The sequence below is a fragment of the Euleptes europaea genome, chromosome 1 (genome assembly GCF_029931775.1).
Source record: "Euleptes europaea isolate rEulEur1 chromosome 1, rEulEur1.hap1, whole genome shotgun sequence".
Classification (NCBI taxonomy): Eukaryota; Metazoa; Chordata; class Lepidosauria; order Squamata; family Sphaerodactylidae; genus Euleptes; species Euleptes europaea.
In genome coordinates this window covers 167,038,070-167,050,705 of record NC_079312.1, presented here as the reverse complement: position 1 = coordinate 167,050,705, position 12,636 = coordinate 167,038,070, and the positions used below count along the sequence as shown (strand labels likewise).

At 46.1% G+C, this 12,636-nt stretch overlaps 1 protein-coding gene across 1 annotated transcript in view; it reads left to right on the top strand.

Annotated features, from left to right (window-relative positions):
* The window catches only part of PFKM (phosphofructokinase, muscle), a 60,211-nt gene extending 49,365 nt beyond the window's left edge, over positions 1-10,846 (top strand). Inside the window, exons 17-23 of the mRNA XM_056851785.1 lie at positions 30-182; positions 2,151-2,315; positions 3,488-3,549; positions 4,797-4,908; positions 6,880-6,979; positions 7,394-7,499; positions 10,680-10,846. Of these exons, the coding sequence (XP_056707763.1) occupies positions 30-182; positions 2,151-2,315; positions 3,488-3,549; positions 4,797-4,908; positions 6,880-6,979; positions 7,394-7,499; positions 10,680-10,827 (846 nt within the window). The 3' untranslated portion in view covers positions 10,828-10,846. The remainder of the gene's footprint in view (positions 1-29; positions 183-2,150; positions 2,316-3,487; positions 3,550-4,796; positions 4,909-6,879; positions 6,980-7,393; positions 7,500-10,679) is intronic.
* Positions 10,847-12,636: the final 1,790 nt, after the last annotated feature.

The window sequence follows — 12,636 nt, the reverse complement described above, 5'->3', positions numbered from 1 at the left end:
GAAAGCAACAATGTTTGGTCTTCCCCTAGGCTTTCACCGGCAGCCTGGAGATGATCGAAGGCCGAGCAAAGTACGAGGAGCTCTGCATCCCCATCTGCGTTATCCCGGCCACCGTCTCCAACAACGTTCCTGGCTCAGACTTCAGCATTGGCGCCGACACCGCTCTCAACACCATCACAGCGGTAAAGCATCTTTTCTCCTCCTGGCTCCGGTTCATTGTGTGCCAGGCTGGCTTTACCCACTGAGCAGTGTGGCAGCTGTCGAAAGTAGCGCTCCGCAGAGAGCAGTCGCATTTACTGCAAGGGCGAATGCCATCCTCGTTTACGTGTTTGCCCTGCCCCAGAGCAGCAGGCTGGTTCTGAAGAACAGAGCCAGAAGGCCTACTCCTTCTGTACATTGTACCTGTTCTCCAGTTTCCAGGCGAGCGCAGAAAACATGAAATTCCAGAGAGAGCCAGCATGGTGTGGTGGTTAAGAGCAGTAGTTTGGAGCAGTGGACTCCGATCTGGAGAACCGGATTTGATTCCCTACTCCTCCACATGAGCGGCAGAGGCTAATCTGGTGAACTGGATTTGTTTCCCCACTCCTACATACGAAGCCAGCTGGGTGACCTTGGGCTAGTCACAGCTCTCTCAGCTCCACCTACCTCACAGGGTGTCTGTTGTGGGGAGGGGGGGTTGTAAGACGATTTGATTCTAAACCATCACATGACCCGAGCCCCCCCCCCTTCCCCCTGAGTTCCTTTTCTGCTGCCATTGTAGGTAGGAAGGTTTTTACGTGTCCTCCAAGACTTTGTTAACATCGGATTTTCAAAGCGACAGAGTCCTTAAATGGTTAGGACTCCTCGGTTTTCCTTTAAAGAAAAGCAAACATTTGGGACTGCGAAGATTTGGGATGATCTATATGGAGTCTGTGGTGACTCCACATAGTGCCAGGGCTGGATTTGATGTGACATCAGAGGGCGGGGTTCTGGGCCAATGCATAGCTTATTGTTTCTCCTCATCACTGGCAGAAGCAAAAACAGTTATGCAAACTAGGGGAATATGCTAATTTATAAGTTTGCTAGTCTTGTCTTTTTTATTTTTTAAATTTTATGAAAAATATGTTTGTGTTAAGTGCCGTCAAGTTGCTTCCAACTCATAGCGACCCTATGAATCAATGTAATCCAAAACGTCCTATCTTTAACAGCCTTGCTCAGATCTTGCAAAGATCTTTTATAACTTTTATATTCTTTCTTTTCTTTGTAAGCTCTGTATCTTTTATATTTCTTTGTATCTTTCAATATGATAAATATAGAAAGATGCAAAGAAATATAAAAGATACAAAGCTTACAAAAAAAAGAAAGAATATAAAAGTTATAAAAAACCTATAAATGAGATCAAACTGAGATTCCAACGATACATAGTTAAACTAGCATATTAATATTACTACTACATATTCAGTTAAACTGACCCACTACCTCACATTATCTAACCACCACCATCTATACATTCTTTAATAGATCCAGCTTACTACTTTAGATTTTATATAACTAAAAGGGTATTACATTATATTTACAATCCTCTACATTTTCTTCTTCATTACCTTCCCATCAAGTTTATCTATAACATCTTATTTACAGTTTTTGAACAGTGTTTATGTCTTAATCGATTAAAATTTCAACAAATAAATTACATTTTTCTCAAGATTCATATTTACCTTCAGTTCAGATTTTAAGAGGAATATAGGTAATAAAATTTCCATTTATCTCAGAGCTAGTTTTGTCTTCACAAAACCTCAGAACCTCTGAGATTCAGTAGTAGCCGAGCCTGGTTTTGGAGCCCCCCAAAAGCCTCTCAGAGGAACCTTTTCCCGTCCAGTAATTTTTTCATCTGATCAGATCTCGGAAGCTAAGCAAGGTCGGCCCTGGTCAGTATTTGGATGGGAGACGACCAAGGAATTCCAGGGTCGCTACGCAGAGGCAGGCACTGGCAAACCACCTCTGGACGTCTCTTGCCTTGAAAACCCCATAAGGGGTCGCCATAAGTTGGCTACAAACTGAGCCATAACTTGGCAGCACTTTACACACACCCATTTTTTTCAAAACCCTCATTCAAAACTGGTCACTGCTGTTTGATGTATTATTTGCTGTGTCACTTGTTGCATCCCTAGACATGTGACCGTATCAAGCAATCTGCAGCCGGCACCAAGAGGCGGGTGTTCATCATTGAGACGATGGGAGGCTACTGCGGCTACCTGGCTACCATGGCGGGCTTGGCTGCAGGAGCTGACGCGGCGTATATTTATGAAGACCCTTTCACCATCCGCGACTTGGAGGTGAAGATCTTTCTAGACCTCTTAAGAGCTGATTCGTAAAAGCAGGCCTGTTCCTAAGAGTGCATTGCAGTACGACTCAGGTTAATGGAAATCTTGGTGATGTAGGGGTTAAGAGCAGTGTTTTGGAGCGGTGGACTTTAATCTGGAGATCTGGGTTTGATTCCCCACTCCTACACATGAAGCCAGCTGGATGTCCTTGGGCTAATCACACTCTCTTAGCCCCATCTACCTCACAAGGTGCTTGTTGTTGGGAGAGGAAGGGAAGGAAATTGTAAGCTGGTTTGATTTTCCCTTAAGTGGTAGAGAAAGTCAGCATATAAAAATCAACTCTTCTTCTTCTACCTCTCCCAGAGCCTCCACCACAAATATGGAAGCAATCTTTCCCAGAGTGTGTGATGGGGCTATGATACAACCAATAATGCACCACGAGGAATAAATTAATTAACCCTTGGAGGAGGTGACCTTCACAATCTCTGCATGATTGATCCACAGATGTACTCTTGCTGTTTTCTTGGAATCAGCCTTCATGGGGGATGAGTAATGCTGGTGTAGCTTTGCATCATGGTAAAAAGAGCAAAGATTAAATTGCTCCCAGCAATAAGATGCAGCAATATCCCCCTGTTCAAAAGAGGCTACCTGTTGTGTCTCTGTATGAATCATCCCTATGGGCTTTGCTCCTTCCAACCAGGAGACGTGCCCTGAACAGTGAAACACGCAGAGCAACAGGGGGTAGATTTTTTTCTTGAAGGCAGATAAATCTTTTACTCCTACACACGCACACAACTTTTCCAAGTCAAAGAGTACAGTTTCTTTTCAGTTTAAATTCAGGAGACCAGTATACCTCAGGTTCTTAAGCATGAGTGTATTTGTGGACAGGGACTATATGATATTGCTGATGTAAATGGATTCAGAACTTCACACTTGAAAAAAAACATTGCCAAGTGATGGCCCAAACATCATTTTATACATTGTGGTGCAGCGTTCAAGCCCCCAACCCATACCACAGCACTAAACAGTCTGTCAGGGTGGGGGGAAGCACCCTTTCGGAAGACAGTGCCGTAAGCCTTAGTTGTGTGGAAAGACCATGGCTTGCGTATGGTTTGGAGAAACAGCCTCCTGCTTTCATAAGAAACCACGTGATCAACGTTAACCAATCTTTCTTTGGCTAACAGGCTAACGTGGAGCATCTGACAGAAAAAATGAAGACCACAGTGAAGAGAGGTCTAGTATTGAGGTAACCTTCAAGTCTTGTCAATTTTTAAAAAAATAAGTGGCTTCCCTATCCTTATAGGAGGGGTGGAAGCATTTGACTGCTCTCGAAACCAGCACACCTTATTCTGTTCTGAGGCAAACTAAACAAACAAAAAACACCCTTCAGTTCTTTAGATTTTCAGCATGGTTCAGCTTGAATGAGGAGACATCTGGCTATGAAGATGCCTATTGGCTGGCACTTGTGACATCATCAATCCACTTTCTCTTCTCTCCCATTCAACTCCAAATCTTCAGAACAATTTTGCAAGCCTTTGGTGGGGGTGGGGGAGGGATTTCCTTTGTTTTCTGGCAGAGGGGGAAATGGACCTGCAAGTGCCACCGTATAAACACACAGGATTGTTTTGCGGAATAAATAGCCAGCTAAGCTGGAGGGTCATCAAGCCAATGAGTAAGCAGAGCATAACTCTTTCTTAGCTCTAAATATGGCTGCCAGATAACTTGAAAGACAGTTTGTCAACCGTCTCTTGAGAGAGTACATTCTTAGCACAGGATTGAACCTTCCATCTCTGAGAACCAGCATGGTGTAGTGGTTAAGAGCGGTTGTTTGGAGCGGTGGACTCCACTCTGGAGAACCAGGTTTGATTCCCCTCTCCTCCACATGAACGGTGGACTCTAATCTGGAGAACCGGGTTGGTTTCCCCACTCCTCCACGTGAAGCCTGCCTCCGCATCATGACCCTACTATTCCTTGGAGGTCTCCCATCCAAATACTAGCCAGGGCCAACCCAGCTTAGCTTCTGAGATCTGATGAGATCGGGCTAGCCAGCGTGGTGAGGTTAAGAGTAGTGGTTTGGAGTGATGGACTCTGATCTGGAGAACCGGGTTGGATTCCCCACTCCTCCACATGAACAGCGGAGGCTAATCTGGTGAACTGGCTTGGTTTCCCCACTCCTATACATGAAGCCAGCTGGGTGACAGCTCTGCAAGTTACAGCTGGGTTACAGCTCTGCTGGGTGACAGCCAGCAAGTCACAGCTCTCTTAGAGCTCTCTCAGCCTCACCTCCCTCACAGGGTGTCTGTTGTGGGGAGGGTAGGGGAAGGTGATTGTAAGCCTGTTTGAGTCTCCCCTAAGTGGTAGAGAAAGTCGGCACACAAAAACCAACTCTTCTTTATCGCTTTCCTTTTCTGCTGGTGCTTGTAATTCTTGCTAACGGTGGATGCCCACCTTCAACCGCATTCATACATGCCATTTTTATTTCTGCCTTTCCAGAAATGAGAAATGCAATGAGAACTATACCACTGACTTTGTATACAACTTGTACTCTGAGGAAGGGAAAGGCATCTTTGACACCAGAAAGAACGTGTTGGGTCACATGCAGCAGGTAAGTCTGCTGCGAGAGAACATGGTATTCAGTTGATGCCACAGCAGTCTTTAATAATCATGCTAGATGTTCCCTGAATGTGATGGTGCCACCGCTGAATCAAGACGCAAGACAAATAGGTAGACCTTTTGGAAGAGCCGTAAAGGGTTGGTCTCACTCGTAGACCACCAGTTGGACACATGGTGTCCTAAGTAAAGTGGCAACCTGAAATTACTGCTTCGGTGCTTGGATCTCTTGGCGTCTGTGACATTCTACTTCGTCCCTGGTATGCTTTTCAGGTCACACCAGCTGATTTTCATCAACTGGTGCCCGGGCAATGATTAAACTGTAAACCAGGAAATCCCCGATTCAGATCTCCCATAGTAGGCAAGCCGGTATTTTTTAGCTCCCAGTTCCTTCCTTTCCATGTGACCCATTTAAAGGTTTGTTATAAGGAATATTATTCAAATGTTACTAGCAGAATCCCTTTTCTTCCCCTCAATAGTTCTGATGCTTTCTCGTCAGTTTCTTCATTTATATGACAAAACAAGAGTCTAGTGGCACCTTAAAGATTAACAAGATTCCAGCGTAAGCTTTTCTGAGTCAAAACTCAGATGCAGGATAATAGGAGAGCTACTGTAGAGCAGTGGTTACAGTAGAATGATAGAGTTGGAAGGGACCACCGGGGTCACCTCGTCCAACCCCCTGCACAATACAGGAAATTCACAACTTCCTCCCCCCCACACACCCCCAGTGACCCCTACTCCATGCCCAGAAGATGGCCGAGATGCCCTCCCTCTCATGAACTGCCTAAGATCATAGAATCAGCATTGCTGGCAGATGGCCATCTAGCCTCTGCTTAAAAACCTACAGAGAAGGAGCACTTACCACCTCTTGAGGAAGCCTGTTCCACTGAGGAACCGCTCTAACAGTTAGAAAATTCTTCCTAAGTTCTAGACAGAAACTCTTTTGATTTAATTTCAACCCGTCGATTCTGGTCCGACCTTCTGGGGCAACAGAAAACAACTTGGCACCATCCTCCATATGACAGCCCTTCAAGTACTTGAAGATGGTTATCATATCCCCTCTCAGTCTTCTCCTCTTCAGGCTAAACATACCCAGCTCCTTCAGTCTTTCCTCATAGTGTCATGAGACATGTGTTCAAATCCCCACTCAGCCATGAAGTTTATTTGGGTTACCCTGGGCCAGTCTCATTCTAACCTACATCACAAAGCTGCAGGGATGATAAGACGGAGAATTTGTGATCAATATTATGCCTATCTTCCGTGTCTCACTGTGCCTGGCAACCGGCAGGAACATGGGGAGGGCACTCTAGGAAGCCATAGAGTTTCTGTTGATTCCTAGAGCGACATGACATTTACTTCTGGTTTCCCAACGGAAGTGACATCATGCTGCACACGACGCCAACTTAAAAAAAATGCTGCTGCTGTACCACATAGCAGCTGGCACCTAGGGGTGCTGGCAGGAGACCTGGCAACCCTAGACAGGGGCAGCCACAAAATGGCTGCTGCAGGAGGCAGAGGCAACCACCAAAATCTCAGGGAGTGAGGTCTTGCATAACTAATATTAACTCTTCAGCCTTTCAGGCAGAATCTCTGCTTAGCAGGATGCCTTTTAAAATGAACATATTGCTTTAAAATATTTTCTTGCATATACACTGCTCCTTATGCTGTGGAGGTAGTTACTGCCGAAGCAGCTTTTTCAAATTCTCTACCGCCAATCTGATTTCCAATGGCCAGTTCGAAGCCATACTGGCAAAAGCCCTCCCCCCGGTCCCGTCTACCCCCCACACTTCACGGGCACAAGGAAAGGTGTTGGCGGGCACCACGCTGTGGACCCCTGGGCTTTAGGTTTCCTGACTGAGCAGCATTGGTGCAGTAAAATCCCTCCTTTGGAGTCATCTACAAACCCTGTTCCCACAGGTGGGGCTTTTATGGGAAACCCAACCCATTCTTCCTCTATTTATCACAGGGTGGGACACCAACTCCATTCGACAGGAACTTTGGAACGAAGATGGGTGCCAAAGCAGTGGCGTGGATGTCTGGCAAGATTAAAGAGTGTTCCAGGCATGGTAGGTGGTCACTTTCCATGGGGTGGTTGTGCAGTGAAGGTTGCCAACCGCCAGGTCCCCTCCCCACCCCCATTTCCTAGAACTGGTTCACACACGGAGGAGAATTAGGTAGTGGAATGGACTGCAGCAGATGGTGGTTTTCAGTCTTGCGTGCTTCTTCACATTAAAAAAAAATCCATGCAGATAGAAAGCTAGCATGGCAAGGAGGAAGCTTCTACCCTACTTTATTTGCTGTGCTGCTTTTCTATTTGCAGGGTTGTCGCGTTTTGTTTTTAAAGGGGAGAATGTTGCAAAATTATCATCTTCTACCTGTGCTCTAATGCGGTGTGGTCCATTTTACAACCTCATTCTCTCACCTGTATAGGTTTTTTTTTGTTAATTCAGTGAGCGTTTCACCCCCGTTTTTCTTTTCAGGCCGTATCTTTGCCAACACTGCCGATTCCGCTTGCCTCCTGGGGATGCGCAGAAGAGCCCTCGTCTTCCAGCCTCTTGCCGAAATCAAAGAACAGACAGATTTTGAGTAAGTTTTTTTCCTTCCTTCCTCTGAGGGCTCTATGAGCAAAAGAGAGTTGGGCAACCTGTCTTAAAAGCCTAAGGATCTCACGCCACAGTTTCTAGCCCTCATTGATGCCAGAGAGGAAAAAAAATCTTAAAATGGAGACTGAAAAATTGCCCGCATAGGATCATGATAGTAACCTCCCTGGGTTGCAGCTTATTAATCAGTGAGAATTCAGTTCTGTAGATCTGCCTTGGGAGGACTGGAAACAAGCTCACGCCGTACCACTGGCAGGTGACTATCATAAGAACATAAGAAAAGCCATGCTGGATCAGACCAAGGCCCATCAAGTCCAGCAGTCTGTTCACACAGTGACCAACCAGGTACCTCTAGGAAGCCCACAAACAAGTCGACTGCAGCAGCACCATCCTGCCTGTGTTCCACAGCACCTAATATAATAGGCAGGCTCCTCTGATCCTGGAGAGAATAGGTATGCATCATGACTAGTATCCATTTTGACTAGTAGCCATGGATAGCCCTATCCTCCATGAACTTGTCCACTCCCCTCTTCAAGCCTTAAGAACATAAAAAAGGCCATGCTGGATCAGACAAAGGTCCATCGAGTCCAGCAGTCTGTTCCCACAGTGGCCAACTAGGTGCCTCTAGGAAGCCCACAAAAAGAAAACTGCAGCAGCATTATCCTGCCTGGGTTCCAAAGCACCCAATATAATAGGCATGCTCCTCTGATACTAGAGAGAATAGATATGCATCATGACTAGTATCCATTGTGATTAGTAGTCATGGATAGCCCTATCCTCCATGAACATGTTCACTCCCCTTTTAAAGCCTTCCAAGTGGGTAGCCATCACCACATCCTGGGGAAGGGAGTTCCACAATTTAACTATGTGTTGTGTGAAGAAATACTTCCTTTTATCAGTTTTGAATCTCTCATCCTCCAGCTTCAGCAGATGACCCCACATTCTGGCATTATGAGAGAGGGAGAAGAGCTTCTCCCTGTCCACTCTCTCCATACCATGCATAATTTTATATTTTATATATATCAGATTTCTAAACAAGGGGAGCAGATGTAAGAAGCCTGTTATCTCCCCTCCCCACGCCCCAGGAGATGCAAATGATTTTGAGAAGAATTAGGAAGAAGCTGGTAGAGGCAAGAGTCTGTAGACTGCCATCTTGGCGGGGAAAGGGTAGTATATAAATTTCGTCAGTCAATAGATAGGGAGCCAGGGCTGTGAATTGCAAAGATATTGGAGAATATATGTGAACAGTTCTGAGTTTTAACAAGGAAGGTGTGGGGTGAATTGTTCATACCACTTTCTAAATCCCACAGGGTCTCTAGGAAGTTGGGGTTTTTTTTAATTTACACATTATGTTTTAGATGTATTATTTTTTATGACAGTTAGCTGCTCTGCTCGTGGCCTCGGCCGGAATATAGAAAGGGATATAAGACCAATAATAAATAAAAATAAATGATCACACATTTCTGCAAATGTGTGTGTGTGGGGGGGTGCACCCCAAAACTTTGGAATTCCAACAGAAATCTGAGAAACTAGGTGGGTGGGTTACAAAGTGCAACATGTAAACACCTGGAATATCGTCTCAGTATTTAGGAAGTAGAGGGCCTTTCCGCGTATGACATAAAGGCAAACTTTGATACGGAGCTGCAGCCAACTACAGCGCCTTCAACGAGCTTACTTACTGCAGCTTGCAATGGCTGCACTCCCTTTAGAAGAAGAAGAGTGGCTTTTATATGCCGACTTTCTCTACCACTTAAGGGAGAATCAAACCGGCTTACAATCACCTTCCCTTCCCTCCCCACAACAGACACCCTGTGAGGTAGGTGAGGCTGAGAGCGTGACTGGCCCAAGGTCACCCAGCTGGCTTCATGTGGAGGAGTGGGGAAACAAATCCAGTTCACCAGATTAGCCTCCGCCGCTCAGGTGGAGGGGTGGGGAATCAAACCCGGTTCTCCAGATCAGAGTCTATCCCTCCAAACCATCGCTCTTAACCACTACACTACGCTGGCTTGTGTGCTAAATGCACATCTGAAATGTAATGTAGTCGTGGCCATAGGTGTAATAATCGCAAGGTCGGGGCTACTTTGCTTTCACACAGATTACACTCACCGTCCCATTAGGTACCTACCGTCGGTACCCCTAGAGTCCAGATCAGCAGTCCTAGATGGTGATAATAAATTGAGATCTGTGCCAACTAAAGCCAGATCAGTTTATCCGTGTTAGTATGACGTACTTGCCTGAAAAACCATGTCATATTCAGCCAGGGTGGTAGTGGTCACAAAGCCCATTAGGTACCTTCTGTACCTCCCGAGTCCAGGTCAGCAGTCCTAAGATGGTGATAACAAATTGAGATCTGTGCCAACTAAAGCCAGATGTTAAAAATAAGTTGGTAATGGGTTCACAGGGCCCAACTGAGCATCTTGCAACTGAGAAATGAGTTTATCCGTGTTATTGTGACGTACTTAACTGAAAAACCATGTCATATTCACCTGGGGCGGTAGTGGTCACAAAGCCTTAGTAACGCATATTTAACCAGATACTCAGTTGGGCCCAATGACTGGCCTGACATTGTTTCTTAATGTTAAAAAAGTAAGTTGGTAATGCGTTCATGGGGCCCGACTGGAGCTGGGTATGTTTAGCCTGAAGAGGAGGGGATATGATAACCATATTCAAGTACTTGAAAGGCTGTCATATAGAGGATGGTGCCAAGTTGTTTTCAGTTGCCCCAGAAGGTCAGAACAGAACCAACTGGTTGAAATTAAATCAAAATAGTTTCCGTCTAGACATTAGGAAGAATTTTCTAACAGAGCTGTTCCTCAGTGGAACAGGTTTCCTCGGGAGGTGGTAAGCGCTCCTTCCCTGGAGGTTTTTAAGCAGAGGCTAGCTGGCCATCTGTCAGCAACGCTGATTCTATGACCTTAGGCAGTTCATGAGAGGGAGGGCATCTTCTGGGCATGGAATAGGGGTCACTGGGGGTGTGGTGGGTAGTTGCAAATTTCCTGCCTTGTGCAGGGGGCTGAACAAGATGACCCTGGGGGTCCCTTCCAACTCTGATTCTATGACTATCTTGCAAAGACGAAGCAGCTATGGTCAATCCCTGCCGTGCACTGTCACCGAACTGGGAACCTGATACCTCTTATAAGACACCCGCCTTCTCTCTTTCCAACAGGCACCGTATCCCAAAAGAGCAGTGGTGGCTGAAGCTGCGGCCCATCTTGAAGATTCTTGCCAAGTACAAGATTGATCTGGATACTTCAGAAAAAGCCCACTTAGAGCACATCACGCGCAAGAGGGTATCTGGGGAAGGCGCACTCTGAACGGCCGGGAAAGCAGCTACGACTCACTCTCTCTCTCAACAAAGATGTTTTAGGAAAGATCAGAAATAAATTCTGAATTTTCAGTTCCTCCTTCATTGTAGTGTGTGGCTGTCCACCTGGTGTTTGTGTAATACTTGGGGCTGTAGATCTGCCACGCCCCGAACTGGATAGCCCCAGGCTAGAAGAAGAAGAGTTGGTTTTTATATGCCAACTTTCTCTACCACTTAAGGAAGAATCACACCGGCTTACAGTCACCTTCCCCTCCTCAAAACAGACACCCTGTGAGGTAGGTGTGGCTGAGAGAGCTGAGTGGCCCAACGTCTCCCAGCTGGCTTCAAGTGTAGGAGTTGGGAAACCAACCCGGTTCACCAGATTAGCATCCACTGTTTATGCGGAGGAGTGGGGAATCAAATCCGGTTCTACAGATTGGAGTCCACCACTCCAAACCACTGCTCTTAACCACACCACGCTGGCTAGCCTGATCTCATCAGATCATGGAAGCTAAGCAGGGTCGGCTTTGGCTAGCCTGAGGATTGGAGACCTCCAAGGAATAGCAGGGTCGTGATGCGGAGGCAGGCTATGGCAAACCACCTCCGAATGTCTCTTGCCTTGAAAATCCTAGTCACCATAAGGCAGCTGTGATGTGACAGCACATGCACACACACTCAAAGATCTGCCACAGATGGATTTTTTTTTAAAAAGCAAGAACCTATTCACACTGGCTCTTATATCTTGGTATGTGAAAAGGTACTGCATCTATGGGTTAAGGAATATTCTCATTGTTCCTGTAGAAAGAGTGGCTGAGACGGGGCTTGTGCTGATCTTTCTCCTCTATGTAATGGCCGGGTAACACACCTTGTTCTAGCATTATCAGTGCTGTAGGATCAGGCCATTCAGTGGCCATCTGAATGATCATAAAACACAGTATTTATTTTAGCTGATCAGAATTTTACTGCAAGTTATTTTACCAACAATGCATTCTCGATCTGAACATAACAAGAACTGCTTCAGAGCTTCCCTAGGGGTACATTTACAGTTGCGTCACCTTAAGCCAGAAGAGTTCAAAGCATCTAAAATAAAATGGAGGTTGGCTGTCCAGAGGCTGTAACATTGATCTCCTCTGCACTCTTTAATTCCTTAATGCATTGGAGACATGGTCCGTTCAGTGAATGCGAGCAGCTAGCTGTTCCATATTTTACGCTGAATTGTTCAGGGACTTTCTAGCTAATAGATGGTGCCAGTCCTTAGGATGCCTCTGCAGAGCACATGAAGCTGCCTTATACACAATCATACCCTTGGTCCATCAAAGTCAGTATTGTCTACTCAGACTGGCAGCGGCTCTCCAAGGTCTGAGGCAGAGGTCTTTCACATCATCTACCTGCCTACTCCCTTTAACTGGAGATGCCGGGGACTGAACCTGGGACCTTCTGCATGCCAAGCAGATGCTCTGCCGCTGAGCCACAGCCCCTCCCCAACAACCCAACATTGCAGAGTGTTCCCCATTCAACAGGCTTGTGTTGCTTAAACTGAGAAACAGAGCACCAAACTGGGGGGGGGGAGAAACACTGAATGAGATGCTGGCAGCTGTTCTTGCCTCTCTGATAATCCTGATTTGAAGAGGTGTGTGTTGCTTTTAAGAGCCACTCCACATAGTGCATGAAAGGAACACAGATACCGCCATTCACAGTTCTATACTCCAGCACTCTTCAGTTCATTCACACTTGCAGGGTTTGACACGCATTATTTTTGCCACTGGTGCCCCCGGGCTCGTTAGGGGAAAAAAACACATTGACTATGGAGAACGGGAAT